The sequence below is a fragment of the Podarcis gaigeae genome, assembly GCF_964106915.1.
Source record: "Podarcis gaigeae genome assembly, chromosome: 8".
In the NCBI taxonomy this organism is placed as follows: Eukaryota; Metazoa; Chordata; class Lepidosauria; order Squamata; family Lacertidae; genus Podarcis; species Podarcis gaigeae.
The window spans coordinates 84,403,946-84,428,154 of NC_139684.1; the positions used below are offsets into that span (position 1 = coordinate 84,403,946).

Consider the following 24,209-nt stretch of genomic DNA (forward strand, 5'->3'; position numbering starts at 1 on the left):
GCAGGGCTTCTGTTGTGTTTTGCAGAGTTTGCTTTTTCTGCAGGTGCAAAAAAGTATGAAATTACTTGAGCAAGGAGCTGAGGAAAGGGGGAATGGAAGAGTAGCCAAAGGCCCATCTAATCCAGCATCGTGTTCTCAGCGTGGCCAACTGAGTGCCTTTATACTTTTGGAAGCCTGCAAGTGACAACCATACCTGTAAAGGGAAAGGGACCCCTGACCATTAGGTCCAGTCATGACCGACTCTGGGGTTGTGGCACTCATCTCGCTTTATTGGCCGAGGGAGCCAGCGTACAGCTTCCGGGTCATGTGGCCAGCATGACTAAGCCGTTTCTGGCGAACCAGAGCAGCGCACGGAAATGCCGTTTACCTTCCCGCCGGAGCGGTACCTATTTATCTACTTGCACTTTGACGTGCTTTTGAACTGCTAGGTTGGCAGGAGTAGGGACCGAGAAAGGGAGCTCACCCCGTCGCGGGGATTCGAACCGCCGACCTTCTGATCGGCAAATCCTAGGCTCTGTGGTTTAACCCACAATGCCACCCGCATCCCTAACCATAGCTGTAGTCCTCCATTAATTTCTCATCCTCATTTAAAGTAATCTGCTCTGGTGGCTTTCTTTTGTCTGTTCCAAATCTTCCAACATTCAGCTCCATTGCACGTTCCCGAGTTGTATTATGTGAGAGGGAGACAAACTTCTCTCTTCTCTGATACAGAGAACAGAATGGGGTTTGTGTGATGCTTTGTGGACTACGGGAAACAGAAGCCATGAGATCTTGTGCCATGATATCAATGTCTTCCTATCGCCCAGAGATGTCCTTACCGTGAGGGAGATAAAATGGGATGCTTGGGAGGTCCAGGATCCCAAGAACCAGGAAGGAACAGCAGCAAAACAAAGAGGCCACATTATTTCTAGATCACAAAAGCTGCCGCAAAACTGTTTTTGTGTCAAAGATGCTCTTTTCGTACATCTGTTGTACAGCCAATTCTCTGTTACGTCTTTGATTTCCACATTGCAGGAATGGGTAGTGTTTGGATTTTTTTTCTTGCCTCAAATCCCGCCGCCCCAAAAAGTAACCATTTTAGGTCAAGTCCTAATCCCTTCTGACTTCTTTGCCAAAATGTGGGGGTTGCCAATTCTCCACAACCCACATTCCCATTGCTCTGCTGCGTTGGGGGCTGCTATTGGTTCAGTACCAGAAACCTGCAAAATATGCATCTGGAAAACCAAAATGTTAAGAAACCTCACAAAATCCTCATTGTACAGTGGTGCCCCGCAAGACAAATGCCTCGCAAGATGGAAAACTCGCTAGATGAAAGAGTTTTCCGTTTTGGAGGTGCTTCGCAAAACGAATTTCCTATGGGCTTGCTTCGCAAGATGAAAATGTCTTGCGAGTTCCTGCGGGTTTTCCCCCTTTCCTCCCCTTTTTCTAAGCCGCTTATCTGATAAGCCGCTAAAAGCCGCTAAACAGCTAATAGCGCTAATCCGCTAAGCCGTCAATGGGCTTGCTTCGCAAGACGAAAAAACCGCTAGACGAAGAGACTCGTGGAACGGATTCTTTTCGTCTTGCGAGGCAGCACTGTACCTCTTCTCTTTGCCAGGAAGGGGTTAGAGGCGGCTCCCGGCCAGAGATGAACCACACAATGGTTGCAACTTTCTTGTAGGAAAACAACATTAATAAACAGCAAGATTTATCATTATCTTAGGCTGCAAAGCACACACGCACACAAAGCCCCTAATGCTTGCCTTTTTAGTGTTTCAGAGAATGTGTTGAGCTGGAGAGAAAGTTGAACAGATCCAATACTTCTCCAGCAGAGGGGGAAATGGTTTGTGACATACAGGGACGGAAATCACTGCCTCCTTGACAACAGTTTATACTAGCTGTGGAATTTCTTTTCCAGTCACTGACCTTCAAATGCCTTAAGTTGAGGCTAAAACTGGATTTTGTCTCCAAAGTCCTTATTTGTGGGTGATCATGTGGCAGAGACAACGAAAAGTGATAAGTTCGTGTTACTCCATGGTAAGATTTGATGTGAAGATCTAAGTTTCAATCGCCCTCTCCTGGTTTCTGATCCATAACTGACTTCTGACTTCTGCTCAACGATTGAAACTAAGATCTTCACGTCTAATCTTACTATGGACTAACATGAACTTATCTCTACTCATAAACTCTTATCTTTAATACTGTAACGAATCATTGTGTTATACATATCCTTATGAGTTTGAGTCTGTAATCTCTATTTGAGTTTGTAATCCTTGTTAGAATACATACTTTTGAATGGATTACTTTTTGTTACATTTGACTACTGATTTGCGAGTAGGAACCATTCCCACTACTGAAACTTATATTGGCCTGAGTTCTTGGTGTGCTTTTTTCCTGGAAATTTCCTCAGAGCAGCCAGCCATTTTAACGGCTCTCCTGCGTTGCTTTTAAAGGATTTTGTGTGACTCTACCCCGATCTTTTGCGGCATATAAATGCTAATGGTTGGGCCAGGACCCCCGTAATGTGCCAAGTCTTCCAATTGTACCAGGCAGCTTTGTGTGAATTTGCTAACGGTGGTAAAGGAACAGCGATGGGGAGGCAAATGAGTAAAGGAGGGAAGCAGTGGGAAATAATAATAATAATAATAATAATAATAATAATAATAATAATAATAATAATTTATTATTTATACCCCACCCATCTGGCTGAGTTTCCCCAGCTACTCTGGGCAGCTCCTAATCAAGTGTTAAAAACAATACAGCGTTAAATATTTAAAACTTCCCTGAACAGGGCAGCCTTCAGATGTCTTTTAAAAAGAAGATAGCTGCTTATTTCCTTCACATCTGAAGGGAAAGTGTTCCACAGGGTGGGCGCCACTACCAAGAAGGCCCTCTGTCTGGTTCCCTGTAACCTCACTTCTCGCAGTGAGGGAACCGCCAGAAGGCCCTCAACGCTGGACCTCAGTGTCCGGGTAGAACGATGGGGGTGGAGATGCTCCTTCAGGTATACAGTGGTGCCCTGCAAGACGAACGCCTCGCAAGACGGAAAACTCGCTAGACGAAACAGTTTTCCGTTTTGGAGGTGCTTCGCAAAATGAATTTCCTATGGGCTTGCTTCGCAAGACGAAAATGTCTTGCGAGTTCCTGCAGGGTTTTTTCCCTCCCCCCCCTTTTTCTAAGCCGCTAAACCGCTTATCCGCTAAAAGCCGCTAATAGCGCTAATCCGCTAATCTGTCAATGGGCTTGCTTCGCAAGACGAAAAAACCGCTAGACGAAGAGACTCGCGGAACGGATTCTTTTCGTCTTGCGAGGCAGCACTGTACCTTTGAGGCTGTTTGGGGCTTTAAAGGTCAGCACCAACACTTTGAATTGTGCTCGGAAACGTACTGGAAAGAACGACAACAGAGAAATCATCCTTAAAAATATTACATTTTATTGTCTTGTTCCCAGTGGGAGGAGGGTTGGTTTTCCCCGGAAAGCTCGGAAGTTTGCAGAACAGAGGCAGACAGAAGCCAGCTACTCCCTATTGGCTGAACTGCCCGAACCCTGCAGAGTGCAGGCATTCAGGAGCAAACACAATAAAATAAGCTAAACCTTCTCCGACGACAAAAAGAAAAAAGAAGAGAACCAAAACGAAACAGATGGGTGACCAAAAAAATAAAAAAGGTGTAGTAGGAATGTTACTGGTTCCCCACGCCTGCCCCCAGTGCTACGGTCAGCCATAACTTTTTAATTACATGATGAAGGAAAAAGACAAAGACGAAAAAAAAAACCAACCGAACAAACAAACAAACAAACCCAAACACACCCTTCGGCAATATACGATGCTAGATGTATATATATATTTAATAATAATAAATCTGGACGTTATTAAATTGCAACAGTTTGCTGTGTTTTTAATTTCTCTCTTTCTTTTTTTAAAAAAAGATCTCTGCACGGTTCTCTTTCGTTTTAGATTTGGTCCTCAGAAAACCCTGCACCATGATGAAGAAATTACAAAAAAATAGATATATATATAATATATATATATATATAAGCGTGAAGCAATGGATTTTTTATTTTTTTAATGGGTTGTTCAGAGCGAGGCGAGAGAGAGAGAGAGAGAGAGAGGAAGACTAAGTGAGCAAGTCGCTCCTGCCCTGCGGGGGGAGAAGAGGGAGCAGCCAAACAGTTTGCGAGGTGCCCAAAGCGCTATTTTGCCTGCAGCAGAGACTGTTTTGCTACCCTGACGCTACCTTGCAAGGATCACCCCAGAGGATGCTGGGAAGCACGGTCTTGGGGGCCCCCTCCTTCTCAGACACCCCTCAAAAGTTCCCTCCGAAAGCACCTGTAGTTATTTGCGATTTCCCCCTGCCCCTCGCCTTGGGGGTCACCTACCCACAATTTCACTTTTCTCACCCTCACCCAAAAAAACCACCCTCGGGTGTGAAGCAAGGGTGTCGAGAAGGGGGAAATGAGACAAATCCGTTCCGGATCGGCCTGCTTTTTAAGACTGATGCTCGGCTCCTAGCACCTCTCCCCCCTCCCGGAGAAAGTTAAAGCCCCTCCTCAAGACACCTCTGGGCGCACTTCGCGCGAGAAAACGAACTGTTTTTGCGTTTCGGCCTCAAAGACGGGCGTCGGTATTGCTGAGATTGTGTTATTTCCAAACTCTGTTAAAAAAGCGGCTGGGGGGGGGGTGTTGCCGCGACCTGATGGCAGAGGGCAGAGAAGGATGGGTGGATTTATAAAACCGGAGACTAGGGTGGGAGAAAAGAGGCAAAAGGGCCCGACTGGGGTGGGGATATCCGTTCCGCAAAGGCTTTGCTTCTCCTGCGAGCGCCGGGGAAGAAGCTGCGACGGATTTGAGGAGAGAGGCACTGCCTCTTTGAACACTCGCGTGCTCAGTCTGCAGAATGGGAAAGGGCCAATAGGCCCTTGCCAGGCACAAGCCCTCCCAACTAGCCCCGAATGGGAAGGAAACCTATTTTTTCAAGCAGGTGAAGGGCAGACCGCGGACGTCAGACTAAGCAGCGTGTGCCACGGGGAGCGTGGGTGGCCGTGAACGAGGGCACCGCTTAAAGGAGCTGCCTAGGACTGGCTGTATGGACCCAACCCTCCTTCCCAGTCAAAGCTAACAGCCTGGGCAGAAACCGCGAGTTTGGACCTGGACACCTGAAGGGGGTCCCTATCCTCCTCCTCCTCTCGCCCCCTAACGGGGGGAAAGAGCCAGTCGGAGGTGCGACGCTGGGGTTGGGGGGCGAGAGGCACAGGCTAGGCCCAAAAACTGCCTAGCGCAGCGAGCGGAAAGGTCCGGAATGAGGTATCTAGGTTCTGCGTCAGAGAGAGAGAGAGAGGAAAGCAAGGAAGCAGGTCTCGGCAGGCCCTCCGGATCCCGAAGGCGCTGGGTTTCGACGCGCTGCAGACCGAGGGCGGCTTGGGGGCACCCCAGACACATAAATTAAAAGGCAGTGCCCGAGAAGAGATGGAGGGAGGGCCCCGAATATGCCAGTCGACATATTCGACATATCCGCTGCTCAGAGTTTGGGGGGAAAGAACTGTTGCATAGTGTCCGTCGAGTGCGCAAGGGGGATGGGGTGGGGTGGGGGAGAAGGGGGTGGGGAGGGGGTGGCCCAGGCCAGCTCCCAGGGTCGCCCAGCGTGGAGGCAGCTTTCTGTCCTCAGAGAGAAAGAGAGAGAAAGAGAGAAGGAAAGAGAAAGACAACGTTCCCATTGCTGTGTTTGTGTGTGTGTGTGTTTGTGTGAATGGGGGAAAATCAAAAGCGTCGCCCCCCCCCTCCCCAAAAAGCGCCAGCGCTTGCTGTTGCCGCCGCTGCCTCCGGCTCTAGCCTCACAGGTCGCTCTCGCCGTAAAGCGCCGTGGAGAAGGACTTGTAGTCGAGGGCGCCGGGAATGGCGTCGGGGCCCTGGTAAGGTGCCATGCGCGCAATGCAGTACTCCGCCTGGTCGGGGGGAAGCTCTCGCCGAAGCTCCTCTGCCGTGATGTAGTTCTGCGTCAGGGATGGAGAGAAAAGGAGAGGCCTCTGTGAGGTTGCACCCACCGAGTGGATGATCAGGAATATTGGAATAACACAAAGGGATTTTTTGGGGTCCCAAGCCAATATTTGTAGCAAACTCCACCGATTTGCGGGACGCGGGTGGCACTGTGGTCTAAACCACAGAGCCTAGGGATTGCCAATCGGAAGGTCAGCGGTTTGAATCCCCGCAACGGCGTGAGCTCCCGTTGCTCGGTCCCAGCTCCTGCCAACCTAGCAGTTCGAAAGCACGTCAAAGTGCAAGTAGATAAATAGGTACCGCTCCGGCGGGAAGGTAAACGGTGTTTCCGTGCGCTGCTCTGGTTCGCCAGAAGCGGCTTAGTCATGCTGGGCACATGACCTGGAAGCTGGACGCCGGCTCCCTCGGCCAATAAAGCGAGATGAGCGCTGCAACCCCAGAGTCGGTCACGACTGGACCTAACAGTCAGGGGTCCCTTTACCATTACCATTGATTTGCAGCACATTGATTTAAAGCACATGGCTTCCCCTCCCCGCAGAATCCTGGGAACTGTAGTTTAAGGGTGCTGGGAGTTGTAGCTCTGCTATTAACCTATTAACCTTATCCATTCACCTAAATCCTATATTGCAATCTTTTCTATTTTCTTTCCATTGCGCACAAGGCAAAACCTGTATGAAATTTTATTTCACTGTATTGTGTTCCTATATAAACTAAAAAGGGTCTCCGTTCTTCCGCAGATATTTTGTCTTTCTGATTGCTTATTTTAGCTGTGAGTTCCCAGATTCTTGGGCAGGCATGGGGGAACGTTGTGTGCTTCTAATGCGGTGCTGAATGTGTTTGAAACGTACGAGCAGATCTGTCCCCCAAACCCATCTCAAGCCAAAAAAATGTCTTGGGAGACTACACTCTCTGAACTTTCAAAAAGTTTTCTAAATTCTGCACCGAGAGAAGTCATATTCTGTCCTGAAATCAGGCAAAAGCTTGCACAAATCTGCATGATCTCCCTTACTTGGCCTTTGAGGGGGCTAAGGAGTTCCTGAAGCCCCCAGCCCCAAATGCTTGAAAACCGACTCAGTTCTTCCTCTGGCTTCTGAGATTCGAGCAGTCTCAGCAATGTCTTTTCAGCCTCAACAACTAGAAATGTGGTTGGTTTTTTTGCTCGTTTCTTTAAAGTCTTTCCCCTCCCTTGTTGAACTCACCTTGTCTCCGGCCAGGACCTTGAAGGAGGCAATGACCTGGTCGGCCGTATCCGTGTCCGTGGTCTCCCGGGACATGAAATCGATGAAGGCTTGGAAAGTCACCACTCCGCTGTTGTTGGGGTCCACGACACTCATGATCCGGTTGAATTCCGCATCTCCCTGGCGAGGCAGAGGTGGGGGTGAGAGAAAGGAGGTCATTTGAGTCTCCTGGCAAAAAGGCAGCAAAACAGTTGAGTCCATTTGACGGCACTGACACGTTTGCTGGAAAACTCAGCTGCGGCCTCAAGCTTTAAAGAAGTCCCCCCCCCCCATTCCGTGTCAAAGTGGCTATCCGAATTTGGACTGGTGGGAATTCTGCGGAGTTTGGAACTACACCCGGACGAACTTGGCCCAAACCTTTCTTGCTTAAGGTTTCCTAGGCTTAATTTCCATTTGAATCTCCTGTGATTGCAGCGTTATACTAGGGAGGAGCCATAGCAGGACAGCAGGTCACCTGCTTGGCATGTAGAAGGTCTCTGGTCCCTCCCATCTCCAGTTAAAAAGAAAAAAAACCAGATAGCAGGAAATGGAGAGCTTCTCTCTGTCTCAGATCTTGGGAGAGCGGCTGGCAGCCTTGGCAGGCTATGCTGGGCTCAATCAGCCGACCCCAACCTAGCGTCCTCCAGAGGGCCAGCAATGAAGGAGGGCACCATGCTGGAGAAGGCAGAGCTAGATGGGTGAACAAGTCAAACCTGGCATAAAAGCAGCTTCCTCTACACTACTTATTAGAAATCTATACCCCGCTTTTCACTTTATATTGGTCTCAAAGTGGCCATCGGAGATTAAAAGCGTACCATACACCGACACTGTCGTGTTTACCTGAAGCACATTCAAAGCACACGGCTTTCCCCCAAAGAACTGTGGGAACTGTAGTTTGCTAAGGGTCCTGGGGAGCGTGGCTCTGCGGAGGGCAAACTACACTTCCCAGCATCCTTTGGTGGACGCCACGTGCTTCAAATGTAGGGCACAGCTGTGCCCGAAATTTAAAATGTTGGAGAATGAAACATCGGAGCAGCATTTGCGAGGGACAAAGGCCTCCTGGAATAAAACCATCTTAACCAGGCACCTGAAACTTAGTAGGGGTGGTGCCTGCCTGATAGTTGATCCCCCCCCCATGTTTATTTTATACAAAGTCATCCCTCTACAGCCATCCCCACTCAGCCAAAGGGAACTCCCCCCACCCTGCCGATTCATAGTAGAAATAGTCTGCAAGATCATCTAATTTAGCAACCTGTCCCATAGCGGCCAAACAAGCACCCCCAATGGGAAGCCCACAAGCAACAGCACCCTCTCCCCACCTGTGACTCCCAGCAGCCCTAGCAAATGCCCACCCACCAGTAACCCTGAATTTCTCACCCGCCTTTTCTTGCAAACCACTTGGCCGTAAGCACAGCCCCGACCCCTGACCCGACTTGACATCACGTTCCGACTCACACCCTAGGCCCGTGTTCTTCAGCCTGGACCACAACTCCCATAATGCCCGGCTAAGCTGGCAGGGGATGATGGGAGCTGGAGTTCAGCGAGGACTGGGTGCCCAAGGCAGAAGGACACTGCCCAATGTGAGGGCCGGCCACGCAACGGACAGGTGCAGCATTTTGGCTGTTGCCAGCTGCTACCGTTGGCATGGAGGACAGAGCGAGGAAGAGGAGAGGAAAGCAGAGAGCAGAGCGTACCAGGCTGTATCCCGTGGAGATAAGCAGGGCTCGGTAGTCGTCTGTGTCCATGCTGCCCGTGCGCTTCTATTCCCAGAGGCCGACAGGCGAAGGGAGGGAGAAGGCAGAGAACACAGATGGAGGAGGCATGCAAAAGTGGAAAGGGAGGAGAGGGCCACAGAGCCCCGCGGAGGAAAGAGACACAGAGAGAGAGAACATCAGTCAGGAGAAGCCATCGAGATGCCACGTAAACAGACGACAGGGGAAGTGGGGGAAGACACAGGCGCACAAATCGGATACACGAAACACGGCGACAACAAGGTGGCGGGAGGAGGAAGAAGAAGAAAAGTGGGTGTTTGATGGTGGGGAGAAACGAACGTGGTGAAGGAAGAGAGAAAGGAGATCAGGTTAATTGCAAGATCGCCGAGCGGCTGCGCGGTTTTTAACGGGCATCAGGTACCTGTCGGTCATTCTCCACATCGTATCCCAAGCTGATGAGGCAGGCTTTGAACTCTTCGGGTCCCAGGGAGCCGCCGTGGTCCTGCCGCCGGGCCACGCGCAGGGAGGGGCGGAGGGCGCGGCATGCACATTTGAGGGGGGTGGGGAGGAGGGCGGGAGAGCCCACGTGCACACGACAAGGGAGGGGGGAAGGGGAAAAGACACGGCGTTAGTTCCAACACTCTCGTGGATGCTCTCGGGGGGAGCTCCAGCCCGCAGGCCCAGGAAGTGGGCAGAGGAGGAGGGGAAGAAGAAGCCTTTGGGACTCCTGCTTCAAGGACCTGGCTGCGGGGCTCAAAAGAGACAGGACTTTCACAACACCACCTGTTCTGATCAGACGTGCAGCAACAAGCCATTAAAAAAATGAACACTGGCTTCTATGGGGGATTGTCAACCTGGGAAGGGAGCCCAACTAGGAGAAGGAAAACTCTGAGCTTAAACCTCTGCTGCTTTGCAGGACATCTTGGGGAGAAAATAATAATAATAATAATAATAATAATAATAATAATAATAATAATAATAATAATAATAATAATAATAATTTACCATTTATACCCCGCTCATCTGGCTGGGCCTCCCCAGCCACCCTGGGCGGCCCCCAACTAAACATTAAAATGCAGTAATACATCAAATATTAAAAGCTTCCCTAAACAGAGCTGCCTTCAGATGTCTTCTAAAAGTTTGGTACAGTGGTGCCCCGCAAGACGAATGCCTCGCTAAATGAAAAACCTGCAAGACGAAAGGGTTTTCCGATTTTTTAGCGGCTTCGCAAGACAAATTTCCCTATGGGCTTGCTTCGCAAGACGAAAGCCCATAGGGAAATCTCCGGGGACAGCGGGGAAGCGCAGCGCGCCTTCTCCTCTGTTCCCGGACCTGTCCTAAGGCTTGCGGTGGGAGGTCCGGGAACAGAGGACAAGGCGCGAAGGGCTTCTCCTCTGTTCCCGGGCTTGCGGTGGGAGGAGGGTTTTTCCTCCCCACCGCCAACATTCAGAACAGCATTCTGAATGTTGGCGGTGGGGTGGAAAGCCCTCCTCCCACCGCAAGCCTTCAGGACAGGTCCGGGAACAGAAGGGAAGGTGCGCAGCGCTTCTCCTCTGTTCCCGGGGCTTGCGGTGGGAGGAGGGTTTTTCCTCCCCACCGCCAACATTCAGAAGGCTGTTCTGAAGGCTGGCGGTGGGAAGAAAAGCCCTTCTCCCCCGCCAGCCTTCAGAAGAGTTCCCGCCTAGGCTGCGGATAGCAGCCTGCTGCCCCGCGTGAGGGGCGCTCTTAAGCAGAGCGCCCCTCGCGCGGGACAGACATTCGCCGCTTGGGGAGCCCTGCAGGGGAAGTCCTGCAGGGCTCCCCAAGCGGCGAATGTCTGCCCCTCGCGCGAGGCAGCAGGCTGCTATCCGCAGCTTGGAGAGCCCTCTGGACCTCTTCTGAAGGCGGGCGGGGGGCAAAAGTCTTTGTCCCCCCTGCCTGCCTTCCCGGGGGCTTTTAAATCGCCCCAGGACAGCGGAGAATTCATCCGCTGTCCCAGGGAGATTTTAAAATGCTGGCGGGCGGCAGCGCTGCCGCCCGCCAGCATTTTAAGATCGCCCCGGACAGCGGAGAAGTCCTCCGCTGTCCCGAGGTTTTTAAAATGCTGGCGGGTGGCAGCGAAGGCTTCGCTGCCGCCCGCCAGCATTTTAAGATCGCCCCGGGATAGCAGAGAAGTCTCCGCTGTCCCGGGAAGGCAGGCGGGGGGAAGCAAAGACTTTCGCCCCCCCCGCCGGCCTTCAGAAGAGGTCGGGGGACAGACTGTCCCCGGACCTGGTCTGAAGGCAGTTTCCATAGGAACGCATTGATTGATTTTCAATGCATTCCTATGGGAAACCGTGCTTCGCAAGACGAAAAACTCGCAAGACGAAAAGACTTGCGGAACGAATTAATTTCGTCTTGCGAGGCACCACTGTAGTTGTTGTTCTCTTTGACATCTGATGGGGGAGGGGTGTTCCACAGGGCGGGCGCCACCACCGAGAAGGCCTTCTGCCTGGTTCCCTGTAGCTTGGCTTCTCGCAGGGAGGGAACCGCCAGAAGGCCCTTGGCGCTGGACCTCAGTGTCCGGGCTGAACGATGGGGGTGGAGACACTCCTTCAGATATACTGGACCGAGGCCGTTTAGGGCTTTAAAGGTCAGCACCAACACTTTGAATTGTGCTTGCAAACGTTCTGGGATGACGGCTTGTGAGGAAACCCTGCACAAATCGAGACCGGAGTCCCTAAGACGGTTGGATGGCGCTTTCTACGCCTCCTTCCAGCAACTCCTGTAGCCAAGCTGGTGCGAAACGTCTTGCTCTGCTTTCCTTGGGACCACATCAGTGAGCCAGGGGTGTGGGTGTGTGTCTTGTCGCCCAGGACCTCGAGACACACCACCCAGGCTTGCGCCCCGGGGAGGCCACTTTGGTGCTACTAACGCAGTGGTTTGACTTCACCCCTGGAAGCAAACTCCATTGTCTCTCAAGACAGTCATATGCCAACTGTCCAGTTTCCTCTGGACACAAATTGAACAGGTCTGATTTGCGCGGCTGGAACCTTGCGCGCCAAACCGTTCAACCCTTTTTAAAAAATTCTGCCAAGAGTGACAAAGCAGGGTCACCCTGAGAGTTGGCAGCTACTGTCTCAGTCAGGCCTACCTCACAGGGTTGGTGGTGATAAAATGCAGGGAGGGGAACGCAACTACCCCTAGCCTTTTCAAAGAAGGGGTGGAATAAGAATATAAATCATGAAGAACGAGCATGGCCTGGAAATTAAGGTAAACAAAAGCACTCATGGCAGCGCTACAAGGCTGAGCTCAGAGGACCCTCCAACTGGTGCCAGCCTCTGGCATTTTTCAATCCGAGGAACGAACCATTTTCTGTGGGCAGGAGTTTCCTCTCTTTCATTCTTTATTTTAGTGATCAGAGGCAGGAAAGTCACACGCACATACACAAACAAACACGCGCGCGCGCGCACACACACACAGCAGACTCTTCCAAAAATGACTTTCCGGCTGCTCCACGGCGAGGCCCCAGCCCTGCGCCAAACTCAGGTTACCTTATCGAAGTGGTTGAAGGAGGCCCGGAACTCCTGCATCTGCTCCTGGCTAATCCCCTTGGCGTCCCGGGTCAAGATTTGGTTCTCCACCTCGTTGCTGGTCCGGGCTGTGGTGGTGAGGAGTTGTTCCCACCCGACACGGATATGCTGGGAATGAAGAGTTTGGGGCGGGAGGGGAAGAGGCAAGGCTGAATAACTCACTCGCTTTGGTGTACTGCCTTATTGAAAGCCGAAATCTGCACCTGGGACCTATCAGGGGCTAAGATCTGGGTTACCCCAGCCCCAGCAACAAGGGTTGCTTTGTAAAGAACTAGGCAGAAACCCCCAAATCAAAGCCTTCCCCACTCAGCAAAAGGGCCTAGGAAGACGAGCCCGGCTGGTGTAAGCCCGAAACCCTAAAACCAGCAGCCAGCCCTGAAAACTTTCCCTGGGCTTGAGATGCTGCCTTCCTAAATGTTTCCAAATGGCTTCAACTGAAGTACTTTATCATTGTTGTCTGTGCCATTTATTCTTTGAATAATAGTAATAATAATAATAATAAAATTTTATTTATATCCCGCCCTCCCCAGCTGAAGCTGGGCTCAGAGCGGCTAACAACAATAAAAGTAACACAGCATTCTAAAATCAATTCATTTTAAAATCAATTCAAAAATCAAATTAGTGGCAACCATTGGGCTAGAGTTCTATGAGGATTAAAGAAGGAAAGAGGGGGTCAGGCTTGCCTTGCAGGCCCTGCGGAAAGATGTCAAGATCCGCAGGGCCCTAGTCTCTTGTGACAGAGCGTTCCACCAGATCGGGGCCACAGCTGAAAAAGCCCTGGCTCTGGTTGAGGCCAGCCTAACCTCCCTGTGGCCTGGGACCTCCAAGATGTTTTTGTTTGAAGACGGTAAGGTCCTCCATGGGGCATACCAGGAGAGGCGGTCCCGTAGGTACGTGGGTCCTAGGCCGTATAGGGCTTTAAAGGTTAAAACCAGCACCTTAAACCTGATCCTGTACTCCACCGGGAGCCAGTGCAGCTGGTATAGCACCGGGTGAATGTGATCCCATGGCGAGGACCCCGTAAGGAGTCTCGCCGCGGCATTCTGCACCCGCTGGAGTTTCTGGGTCAGCCCCACGTAAAGTGAGTTACTTCTTTGAAAAAAGCAGCTACAGTGGTAGCTCGGTTCTCGAATGTAAATCCATTCCGGAAGACCGTTCAAGTTCCGAAACGTTCAAAAACCGAGGCACAAAGGGCTATCTGCAGATTCAGTTGAGAAAATGGAAAAACACGCAGTGGAAGCTGTTTGACTTCCAAGGCACGTTCGAAGACGGAAGCATCTGCTTCCGGGTTTTGGTTGCGTTCGGGTTCCGAAACTTTCGTCAACGGAGACGTTCCGAGGACCGAGGTACCACTGTATCAGTTTTGCAAGGCCTGTTCCCTGACTCCCATTTCCCCAGCATGCAAACTGCCAGAAAAAAACACGAGGGTCGCCGGTTGTGTGGCTAGCTGGCCTCACCTCCATGGTGAAGTTGGTGTGCTTGTTGTCGAAGATGAGGGCTTCTTGGATGAGCTGGTGCTGCTGCTCCAAGATGTCGATGTTGGGCTTGTAATCCACGATGCTCTGCTCATACAGCTTCAGGTGGTCCAGCTGGTCCTCCAGGGTCCCGTTCATCTCGATGGAGATGCGCCCGATTTCCTGGCGGAGGGGGGAGAGAAGAAGGTGGAGCCGTGTCAGGGCAAACAGGCCGGGCTAGCAGAGATCCTGCCCAGAACTAGCTTGACCGCCTGGCTTTTAGACCTGGAAGGCACTGCCCCTAAGTCAAGCAGTGGGCATGGCTAGTATTATACTGTAAGTCTGCTACACCAGCCCAAAAGGCTCTCAGAGCAGCAGAGACCATGGTGAGAGACGGGCGATTCCTGGCTCACACGTCTCACTGTTGGCTCTTACGCTGTACCGATGCTCCAGAGCTCCAGCTTTTCCCACCTGCCTTGACCCACCCTCCAGAACCTGAGAGCCTTTCCCAGACCGTGACTATGAGAACAGTAAAAGCAGCTGGGAAGAGAGGAGGAGTAGTTCAGGGATATTTTCAAAAAACAATTTTGTCATCTGTGTGCCCTCGCTTCTCAATTTGATGCTGGTTTCATGGTTATTTTATGCATTGTGTCCTGCCGTTATTTTTAGCGGTTAAAAGGTAAAGGTAAAGGGACCCCTGACCATTAGGTCTAGTTGTGGCCGACTCTGGGGTTGAGGCGCTCATCTCGCTTTATTAGCCGATGGAGCCGGTGTACAGCTTCCGGGTCATGTGGCCAGCATGACTAAGCCGCTTCTGGCAAAGCAGAGCAGCACATTGAAACGCCGTTTACCTTCCCGCCAGAGTGGTACCTGTTTATATACTTGCACTGGTGTGCTTTTCAACTGCTAGGTTGGCAGGAGCAGGGACCGAGCAATGGGAGCTCACCCAGACCGCCGACCTTCTGATCGTCAAGCCCTAGGCTCTGTGGTTACACCTTAATAATTCTTTATTCTAACTGATAAGTGTAAAACGTTTAATTATTATTTGCTGGTATTTAAGTTAACTGTTTACTGTTATACAGTCACACCTCATGTTATGTTTGCTTCAGGTTGTGGCCCGCGGCGACCCGGAAGTACTGGAAAGGGTTACTTCCGGGTTTTGCCGCTCATGCATGCACAGAGGCCCAAAATGACGTCATGCACATGCGCAGAAGCAGCGAATCACCACCCTCAAACGCACAGGTGCGGGTTTCATTCCTTTCAGGTTGCGAACGGGCCTTTGGAACGGATCCCGTTCGCAACCAGAGGTACCACTGTATTCTAATGGCCTAATGAATATTGCTTTATTCAAGTTGTTTATTTTTAACTTATGCTTTTATTACGACTTTTTAAAGAACTGGATAAGATTGCTATTAGGCGCGTGATCTTTGCTGTCTATCTTGCAGGCTCGTAACCTCCCTTGTGTTTACAAGAAAGGCGGTATATGAATTGATAGTGAAAATGAAATGAAACGGAAACCTCTCTGCACCTCTCCAAATTCTCCTGTGGGGCAAGCGGGGAGCAGCAAGCGGGGAGCAACGGGCAGAGCCCCCTCACCTCCATTTTGGTCTGGATCCAAGGCCCCACAATGTTGGCCTGGCTAGCAAACTGCCGGCGCAGATGTTCATTGGACTGCTGCTTGCTCTGTTCGTCTTGCAGGGCGTGGTCCCTCTTTGGCACCAGCTGCTGGACCTGATCCAACGAAAACAAAAAGAGCTGGGTCATCAGCCCCCCAAGTCTTCCACCAGCCGAACTGGCCGTGGGCCACTTCGGCTGGCTGGCTTCTCTCGCCCCCCATCTCCCTCCAGGACTCTGCCTGGATTCGTGACACGGTCCGGACATCTCCACGCACCCTTTCCCACTTGGAGTTGATGATCTGCGGAGTGACCGAAGTGTACGGGTTGTTCCCGGAGAGTTTTATGTTGTTGTAGTCTGCAATCTTCTGCGCTTCGCTCTGGATACCCAGGATGGCCTCACGCTCCTTGTCCGCGTCGGGAAGGGTGGACTTGAACTGATCGTGGGCTGCAATCAATCCCTGGGAGGAAAAGGGGTTTGTTAGTTGCGAGTCCTGGCTTGGACTAGGTGAAAATCTTCGGGTCCCTTCCAAATCTACAATGCTGTGACCCAGGAGGCAGAATGCCACCTGTCAAGTTCTGTTTGGCTTTTAAAGCCATGTGAAAGCAGCTTCATGTACAGTGGTACCTCGGGTTAAGTACTTAATTTGTTCCAGGGGTCCATTCTTAACCTGAAACTGTTCTTAACCTGAAGCAGCAGTTTAGCTAATGGGGCCTCCCGCTGCTGCTGCTGCTACACGATTTCTGTTCTCATCCTGAAGCAAAGTTCTTAACCTGAGGTACTATTTCTGGGTTAGCGGAGTCTGTAACCTGAAGTGTATGTAACCTGAGGCGTATGTAACCCGAGGTACCACTGTACAGGCATATGAACCTGTCTTATACCAAGTCAGGATGCAGGAAGCTGCCTTAAGGTGATGGGTCCTCCAAGCCTCAGGTGATCTTCCCCAGTCCTGGGGACCCAAGATTCTCTGAACTGGGGTCATGGAGCAGTTGGAATGAGGAGTGGTGGGAGGAACCAGTTGGGAAAGGAAGAAGGAGGTCAGAACCTGGGGAGGGGTGGGGGGACGACGACAAGTGATCAGAGGGAGAAGACCAGGAAGAGGAGATGTCAGAGCCCAAAGGGGTGACAGGGCTTAGTGAGCAGGGAGAGTCTGTGGCAGAAAGAAGTTCAGAATCAAGAGGCTGGAGAGGATGGAGGCAAAGAGGCCAAGAGATGAGTCAGGCTGGTGAGTCCTCCTGCTGCTGTGACAAGCTCCCCTTCTCCCCTGATTCCCAGAACCAGGAGAGGCGTGAAAAGGGTGGAGGAGAGGTTGGCTGCATGTAGGCACAGTAGACAGCATCTTAAAAAGCAGAGACATCACCTTGCCAGCAAAGGCCCGTATAGTTAAAGCTATGGTTTTCCCAGTAGTGATGTATGGAAGTGAAAGCTGGACCATCAAGAAGGCTGATCGCCGAAGAATGAATGCTTTTGAATTCTGGTGCTGGAGGAGACTCTTGAGAGTCCTATGGACTGCAAGAAGATCAAACCTCTTCATTCTTAAGGAAATCAGCCCTGAGTGCTCACTGGAAGGACAGATCCTGAAGCTGAGACTCCAATACTTTGGCCAGCTCATGAGAAGAGAAGACTCCCTGGAAAAGACCTTGATGTTGGGAAAGATGGAGGGCACAAGGAGAAGGGGACGACAGAGGACAAGATGGTTGGACAGTGTTCTTGAAGCTACCAGCATGAGTCTGACCAAACTGCAGGAGGCAGTGGAAGACAGGAGGGCCTGGCGTGCTCTGGTCCAGGGGGTCACGAGGAGTCGGACACGACTAAACGACTAAACAACAACAAGAGGCACAGTCTCCAATTGCTTGGGGAAAAGCCCTGGTGAGAGGCAGGGCCTTTCAGTCTCGGCAACTGATTTTCACGCAGTCAACAAAGCCTGCAGGGATCGTGTTTTGCTAACAAGGAGTTAGCTCTCTCTTTGATGACTGACTGGCACATTCCTGGGGCAACTTAATTGTGCCCGGTGACCTTCCACCCCGTCCTCCTACCTCGATCTCCTCGATGGTGTGGACGATGAACATGTCCTGCAGGTCCTCCATGGCGCTCTCCATCCAGTTGTTGAAGGGCGCTGCCCGCTTGGCATATTCCAGGTGGAGCTGGTCAATGGTCTCCAGCTGCTTCTCTGTTTTCTGTGCAGGAGAGAAATGGGTCAGGTGATCGGGTCACATGACACAGTGCCGAATCTCCACTGCGCCCCTGGCGGAAGGTCAGGGCAATCTGCAGGAGCATCCCAGCTCACCTCCAGGGCTTCCCTCCGTGTGTGAGTCAAGGATCCTAGCGAGTCCCACTGGTCGCAGATCTTCTGGCACCGGGTGTTGACACTGGGCGAGTCGTAGTAGTCCAACTCGCTGCGGGGCAGAGAGAAAGGGGGCATTATTTGGGGCCAGGCCAGTGGGGCTACGCTCTCTTCCCCCCATGGCCTTCATACAACCACAATGGGCCAAACACCTTGGGAGAAAAGAAGGAGAAATTACAGTGGTGCCTCGCAAGACAAAATTAATCCGTTCCGCGAGTCTCTTCGTCTTGCGGTTTTTTCGTCTTGCGAAGCACGGCTATTAGCGGCTTAGCAGATTAGCGCTATTAGCGGCTTAATGGCTTAGAAAAAGGGGGGGGGAGGGAAAAAACTCACAAGAACTCGCCTGACATTTCGTCTTGTGAAGCAAGCCCATAGGGAAATTTGTCTTGCGAAGCACCTCAAAAGACGGAAAACCCTTTCGTCTAGCGAGTTTTTCGTCTTGCGAGGCATTTGTCATGCGAGGCACCACTGTACCGCATTTTTTGCTCTATAAGACTCACTTTTTCCCTCCTAAAAAGTAAGGGGAAATGTGTGTGCGTCTTATGGAGCGAATGCGGGCTGCAGCTATCCCAGAAGCCAGAACAGCAAGAGGGATTGCTGCTTTCACTGTGCAGCGATCCCTCTTGCTGTTCTGACTTCTGAGATTCAGAATATTTTTTTTCTTGTTTTCCTCCTCCAAAAACTAGGTGCTTCTTGTGGTCTGGTGCGTCTTATAGAGCGAAAAATACGGTATATTCTTAAGGCTCTCTTGTTGCAGAGGTCATGATCTCTGCTTAGAGCACACCTGTGGTCTTTTAATTATTGGAACAAATAGCTCCGTTAGCAGAGCATGAGATTCTCAATCTCAGGATTGTGGGTTTGAGCCACAGAAATATGCAGGAAAACAGCAACCGGGTGCGAGAGACGCCATGCATCTATTTCCTCCCTGAGCCCGGCTGCTGCGCAACCAACACAGTGGCAGTTCTCGGGCACCAGAGGGTGCTATTCCCCCCTTTCAAGGCTCTCTGCCCACCAGGCGGACGGGTTGGGAGCTCTCCCCCAAAGTCTCTGGGGTGCGGGGTGGCCCAGCTTGGCGAGCCCAGCGCCCAGCCCCAACAGCGGCACGTTCCCAGCCAACACCTCCCCCCCGGCCCGAATGCAAAGTTTTTAGCAGAGCTCCTCTGGAAAGCTGCGTGTAGCTACACGTTTGGGATGGAGAAAGAAAAGCCGGGAGGCTTGCCAAGCGAAATACCTTGGGAGGGGGCCAGCGGAGCCACAGCAACAAGACATGCAGGGATAACAGGGTGCCTGGTTTCAGGCAGAACACCCCTAACCTCAGATCCGTGTCTAACTCATGACGAGGGGGTGGGAGAGAAGGGTATTTATTGCCTAGCGACTCCCGAAGCAACAGATGCAGGGTGAAAAGGCTTCAGCGGCCTTCAAATGGCGCTTTCCCTATTTCAAGGCTTTTCTTTTTTTTGCAAGAGGCGTTTCTATGTGTGTTCTCTCCCCCACGAAGCCATGCCGCAGGGCCACACACATCCATGTTTCCAAGTTCCCTGCCATTCCCAGCCACGGGAATAAGAGCCGCTATTCATGGCTCTCGCCTGTGTGTGTACTAATTGTGCGCGAGTTTATCCGAGTTTTGGGGGGGGCAGGGAGAAGGGGGGGCAGGATGAAGAAGTTTGCAGCAAACTCTTACAATAAGCACATTCTGGTGTGACACAAAGGGAGGAGGGAAAGAGAACAATAGGGGCACTGTGTATCTCATGTGTGTGTGTGTGCAAGTGGAAGAGAACACTCTTTTAGGAACGCTTTCCAAAAGGAGAGGTGATCCCAGCCGTTTCTGTGCAGGAGCCAAAGACGCATTGGAAAGGGATTCTCGGCGACAAACGGAAAGGAAAAGGGGCGGCGAGGTTGCTATTTTGGACCTGCCAGAAATATCACACAGTGTCTCTTTGTGCTGGCCCCCTTGCTGCAAGACGGTTCGAGTCATACACGCACGCACACACACACACACACACACACAAACACAAAGTGGGCCTGGGTGGTGCGATGGAATGGCGGCTGGGAAGCTTTCTAAAGGGCCTGGAGGCTGCTGATGTTTCCTTTACGCAGGATGCAGGAAAATCTTACGGCATAAACACAAGCGCGCGCACACACAGCCCAGAGTGACTGAAATTGGGATTTTGACTGTCTGGGCTCGAGGAGGCCAGAGGACTGGCTCGAGGAGGAAGCCACAAGTGTCCTGGCTTTAGAGCGGCAGTCTGATAGTTTCAGCAAGGAGGCTGCTCCGAGCGTCGTGGTTTCATTCAGCTTTGGGTTCCCAGATGTGGGTGGACGGCAACTCCACCATCCTTGGTCTCTGATCTAAGATGTCTGTGGATGATGGGAGTTGTAGTCCGCCGATACAGAACCACAGAGCTGGAAAGGACCCCAAGTGTCTAGCCGAACCCCCAGCAATGCGGGAACTGCAGGTAAAGAATCCCTGACAGATGTCCGTCCAAATTCTTGTGTAATAAACCTCTAACGAAGGGCAGTGCCATCTTCCAAAGTGGTCCGACAGCTCTTATCGCCAGGAAGTTCGTCCTGGCCTGGGGCCTGAGTTTGAAGAACACCTGCCCTAGAACTGTATTTTTAATACTGTATTTTATGCTGCTTTTACAAGCACCGTATTTTTCGCTCTATAAGATGCACTTTCCCCCTCCTAAAAAGTAAGAGGAGATGTGTGTGCGTCTTATGGAGCGAATGCAGGCTGCGCAGCTTTTGCTGAAGCCTGGAGAGCGAGAGGGGTCGGTGCGCACCAATCCCTCCTGCTCTCCTGGCTTCGCTTCGCTGGAGAGGCGCTGTGCAGCTTTCCCTCTCTGCGCAACGCCCCTTCAGTGAAGCAGGAGGAGAAACGGAGCCCCTTCCATTTCTCCCCCTGCTTCGCTGAAGGGGCGCTGCGCAGAGAGGAAGAGAATATTTTTTTCCTTGTTCTCCTCCTCTAAAACTAGGTGCGTCTTATGGTCGGGTGCGTCTTATAGAGCGAAAAATACGGTACATGTTTTAAATTTGTTGTTAGCCGCCCTTAGCCTGGTTTTTGAACTGGGAAGGGCAGGGTATAAATAAAATTTTATTTAACTGGCTGGAATTCAAGGCCAAGTTCAGAACAGAAGAACCTGGCGGGTGGACCAGGCCAAGGGCTCATTCAGCCCAGTATTCCTGTTCTCACAGTGGCCGAACTGATGCCCCAATGGGAAGAAGCCCAGAAGCCGGTCATGGGTGCAACGGCGCCCCCAGTCACAATATTATGTGTGCTCATGGGCACAGCCTAAGGGGAGGTGCCCCCAGAAAGAGAGCTGCTTTTGCCGGGGGGGACGGGGACGTCTGGGGAACAGCGTACTTGAGCTCCTGCGCGATGGCCGCTATCTGCTCCACACGATCCTGGTGAGCCGCCAGATCGCTCTCAAAAGCCTCGTGCTTCCGGATCAGGGCCTTGATATCCGACAGGGTGGCCGTCTCGTAGTCCTTCTGCCGCAGCATGGTCTCTTTACCTGGGGTTGTTGGGAGAGAAGATGGAAGGGACTGGTCAAAAGCTGTCGAGGAGCCCCCCCCCCCCCAATCGCAAGACAATAAAAAAGTATTAAGATAAATTCAACAGTGTAAATATGTTTTGATGGATGCAACAATGGATTACTGAATGGTTTAGTTCAGGTAAAATATGCAGGGATGTACGTTATGTAAAGGGACGCGGGTGGCGCTGTGGGGTAAACCACAGAGCCTAGGATTTGTCGCTCAGAAGGTCAGAGGTTCGAATCCCCATGACAGGGTGAGCTCCCGTTGCTCGGGCCCTGCTCCTGCCAACCTAGCAGTTCGAAAGCACCTCAAAGTGCAAGTAGATAAATAGGTACCACTCAGGCAGGAAGGTAAACGGTGTTTCCATGCACTGCTCTGGTTCGCCAGAAGCGGCTTAGTGATGCTGGCCACATGACCCAGAAGCTGTACGCCGGCTCCCTCGGCCAATAAAGTGAGATGAGCACCGCAACCCCAGAGTCGGCCACGACTGGACCTAATGGTCAGGGGTCCCTTTAACTTTACCTATGGCCTATGTGGCTAACCCCCCCAAGATGTACTAAGTCCCTTCGTAATAGAGCCCTATCCGACTCAAAGCTTTGCTTCCAGGATTATTACATCCCAGGGCACCAGGTCCTGCTCAGGACACTGGAGCCAGAGATTGGCTTGCTTAGCCACGGAAAACCCAGAAAGTGAGGAAGGGGGGGAACCTCCCCCAAACTGCCCTGATGTGACACATCTGGGTGGAGCCCCCCTCTGGGTAATGTAACATTAGGGGTGTGGCGCTGGATCGGTGTCAGCCTCTCCCACCCTAACTTGGCCTCCCCGCACCCCTGCCCCCTACCCTTGCATCCCACCCAAATCTTTCCGCTCTGACAGAAGGATTCTGCAACTGGAGGCACGGGGAGACCTCCCTGTAGGGTCACATGCAAAGCCCCCGAGGGAGGGAGGAGGAGTGACCTCCTTGGGGCGCAAGCTTGGGCAGTGTGCATGGAGATCTTGGGCAGCCCAGAAGACAAGACCTCTTTTTTGGCCTTGCTGATGTGGTGCAAAAGAAAGCAGAGCAAGACGTCTGGCACCAGCTTGGCTGCAGGAGCTGCTGGAAGGTGGCGTACAAGGCGCCATCCAATCGCCTTAGGGACTCTGCTCCGCTCTGGATTTGTGTAGTTTACTCCTTTTCCTCTCCCGACGAGGGACACTGACAAACTGGAACGTGTCCAGAGGAGGGCAACCAAAATGGTCAAAGGCCTGGAAACGATGCCTTATGAGGAACGGCTAAGGGAGCTGGGCATGTTTAGCCTGGAGAAGAGGAGGCTAAGGGGCGATATGATAGCCATGTTCAAATATATAAAAGGATGTCACATAGAGGAGGGAGAAAGGTTGTTTTCTGCTGCTCCAGAGAAGCGGACACGGAGCAATGGATCCAAACTACAAGAAAGAAGATTCCACCTAAACATTAGGAAGAACTTCCTGACAGTAAGAGCTGTTCGACAGTGGAATTTGCTGCCAAGGAGTGTGGTGGAGTCTCCTTCTTTGGAGGCCTTTAAGCAGAGGCTTGACAACCATATGTCAGGAGTGCTCTGATGGTGTTTCCTGCTTGGCAGGGGGTTGGACTCGATGGCCCTTGTGGTCTCTTCCAACTCTATGATTCTATGATATTACGCATGGCAGCGGAGGTTAGGGGGTCAGAGTATCACTCGAGATTAATAGCGCCCCCTGCTGTCCTGTCCTGGTCAGGGCAGGGGTTCGGTGTCTGGAGGGGTGGGTGGGTCTTGCTTTCCGGACATGGCTGGTGCTTCAAGGATTCCCCCACACTTGTCAGTGGCGCAGGCCAGCTCTGGGAATCCCCAAGGTATCCTCTCCTTGGGATGACATCACCGATCCCTCATTGGCTGAAGGGATATCAGTGCTTGCCCAGGGCCTCCACACCTGGAGGGGGACACAGGTGGTTTTTCAAGCCCTTGTGGCTCACAAGTTTAGGGGGGGGGAGATGGGGTGAGGTACAGAGGGGGAGATCTCCGTTCTAAAAGCAAAGTCTCTCTGCCTCGGCCGCTTGCATTCAGCCAGCTCAGAAACTGTCCCGTCCCCCCGCTGCCCCATCATCTCTCCACCACAACTCCCAGTTTGTCTGGATTTCTGTCTGGCCGGCAGCCAAGGGAGAATTTTCAAAGCTAAGCATGTCCCGGGGAACAGCTGACTGAAACAGAAGAGCGCTTTTCAAAAAAACTCAAGCCGCTTTTCCGCTCCCGACTCAAATAGCTTTCGAATTAACGCAGAGGGCTCTGGCTAACGTTGCCAGGTTGAGAGCAGAGGCAGCTTTAGCCTCGGCCCCCAGGCTGGGGCTGGGAAAAGGAAGCCCAAACCAGAGGGATGAGCCGAGAGGAAGCAGGAGCCCGAGGAAAAGGCTCCGAAGCTCAGGAATGTCAGCGGCTCGCAGTTCTCTCGTTTCCTGCGCAGCCGAAGGAAGCCCAGAGCCGGCTTCCTGTGTCTGGGACCCTCTTCGAGAGGGTGGGAGGAGCAGGCGGGAGTTTCAGGGTGTTGTGGGCAAGGGAGCCCCAGATTCTGCCTGGTAGCATCAATGAGAATGTGGGCTGATGGTCCTGGTGCCTTTAAAAACTTTTGAGTTGAAAGCAAGGCTCTGTAATAAACAAAAATCTGCCCTTATTCCCTTATGGGGGACACAAGAGCCCTCATAGAGTCCTTTGTAGGTTCTCCATCGGCTGGAGAAATTAACAGAGGCCAACCACAGAATATTGAGAAGTAAAGCAGTTGGTAAGCCTGATCTTTATTGAAACTGTTGCAACAGGGTGCT

General features: G+C 51.9%; 1 protein-coding gene across 4 annotated transcripts in view; it reads right to left on the reverse strand.

The window, feature by feature from the left end:
* Positions 1–3,395: 3,395 nt before the first annotated feature.
* The window catches only part of ACTN4 (actinin alpha 4), a 133,089-nt gene continuing 112,275 nt past the window's right edge, over positions 3,396–24,209 (reverse strand). For 2 of the 4 annotated variants that reach the window (XM_083753704.1, XM_083753705.1), the window contains exons 12-21: positions 21,228–21,378; positions 17,807–17,915; positions 17,556–17,696; positions 15,797–15,979; positions 15,502–15,636; positions 13,909–14,088; positions 12,413–12,559; positions 9,322–9,402; positions 7,171–7,329; positions 3,396–5,967 (exon numbers count right to left, since the gene is read on the reverse strand). In XM_083753704.1, coding sequence (XP_083609830.1) covers positions 5,809–5,967; positions 7,171–7,329; positions 9,322–9,402; positions 12,413–12,559; positions 13,909–14,088; positions 15,502–15,636; positions 15,797–15,979; positions 17,556–17,696; positions 17,807–17,915; positions 21,228–21,378 — 1,445 coding nt within the window. In that variant the 3' untranslated portion in view covers positions 3,396–5,808. Of the gene's footprint in view, positions 5,968–7,170; positions 7,330–8,588; positions 8,949–9,321; positions 9,403–12,412; positions 12,560–13,908; positions 14,089–15,501; positions 15,637–15,796; positions 15,980–17,555; positions 17,697–17,806; positions 17,916–21,227; positions 21,379–24,209 lie in introns of those variants that run through there. The other 2 variants (XM_083753707.1, XM_083753706.1) reach the window with 2 other exon arrangements.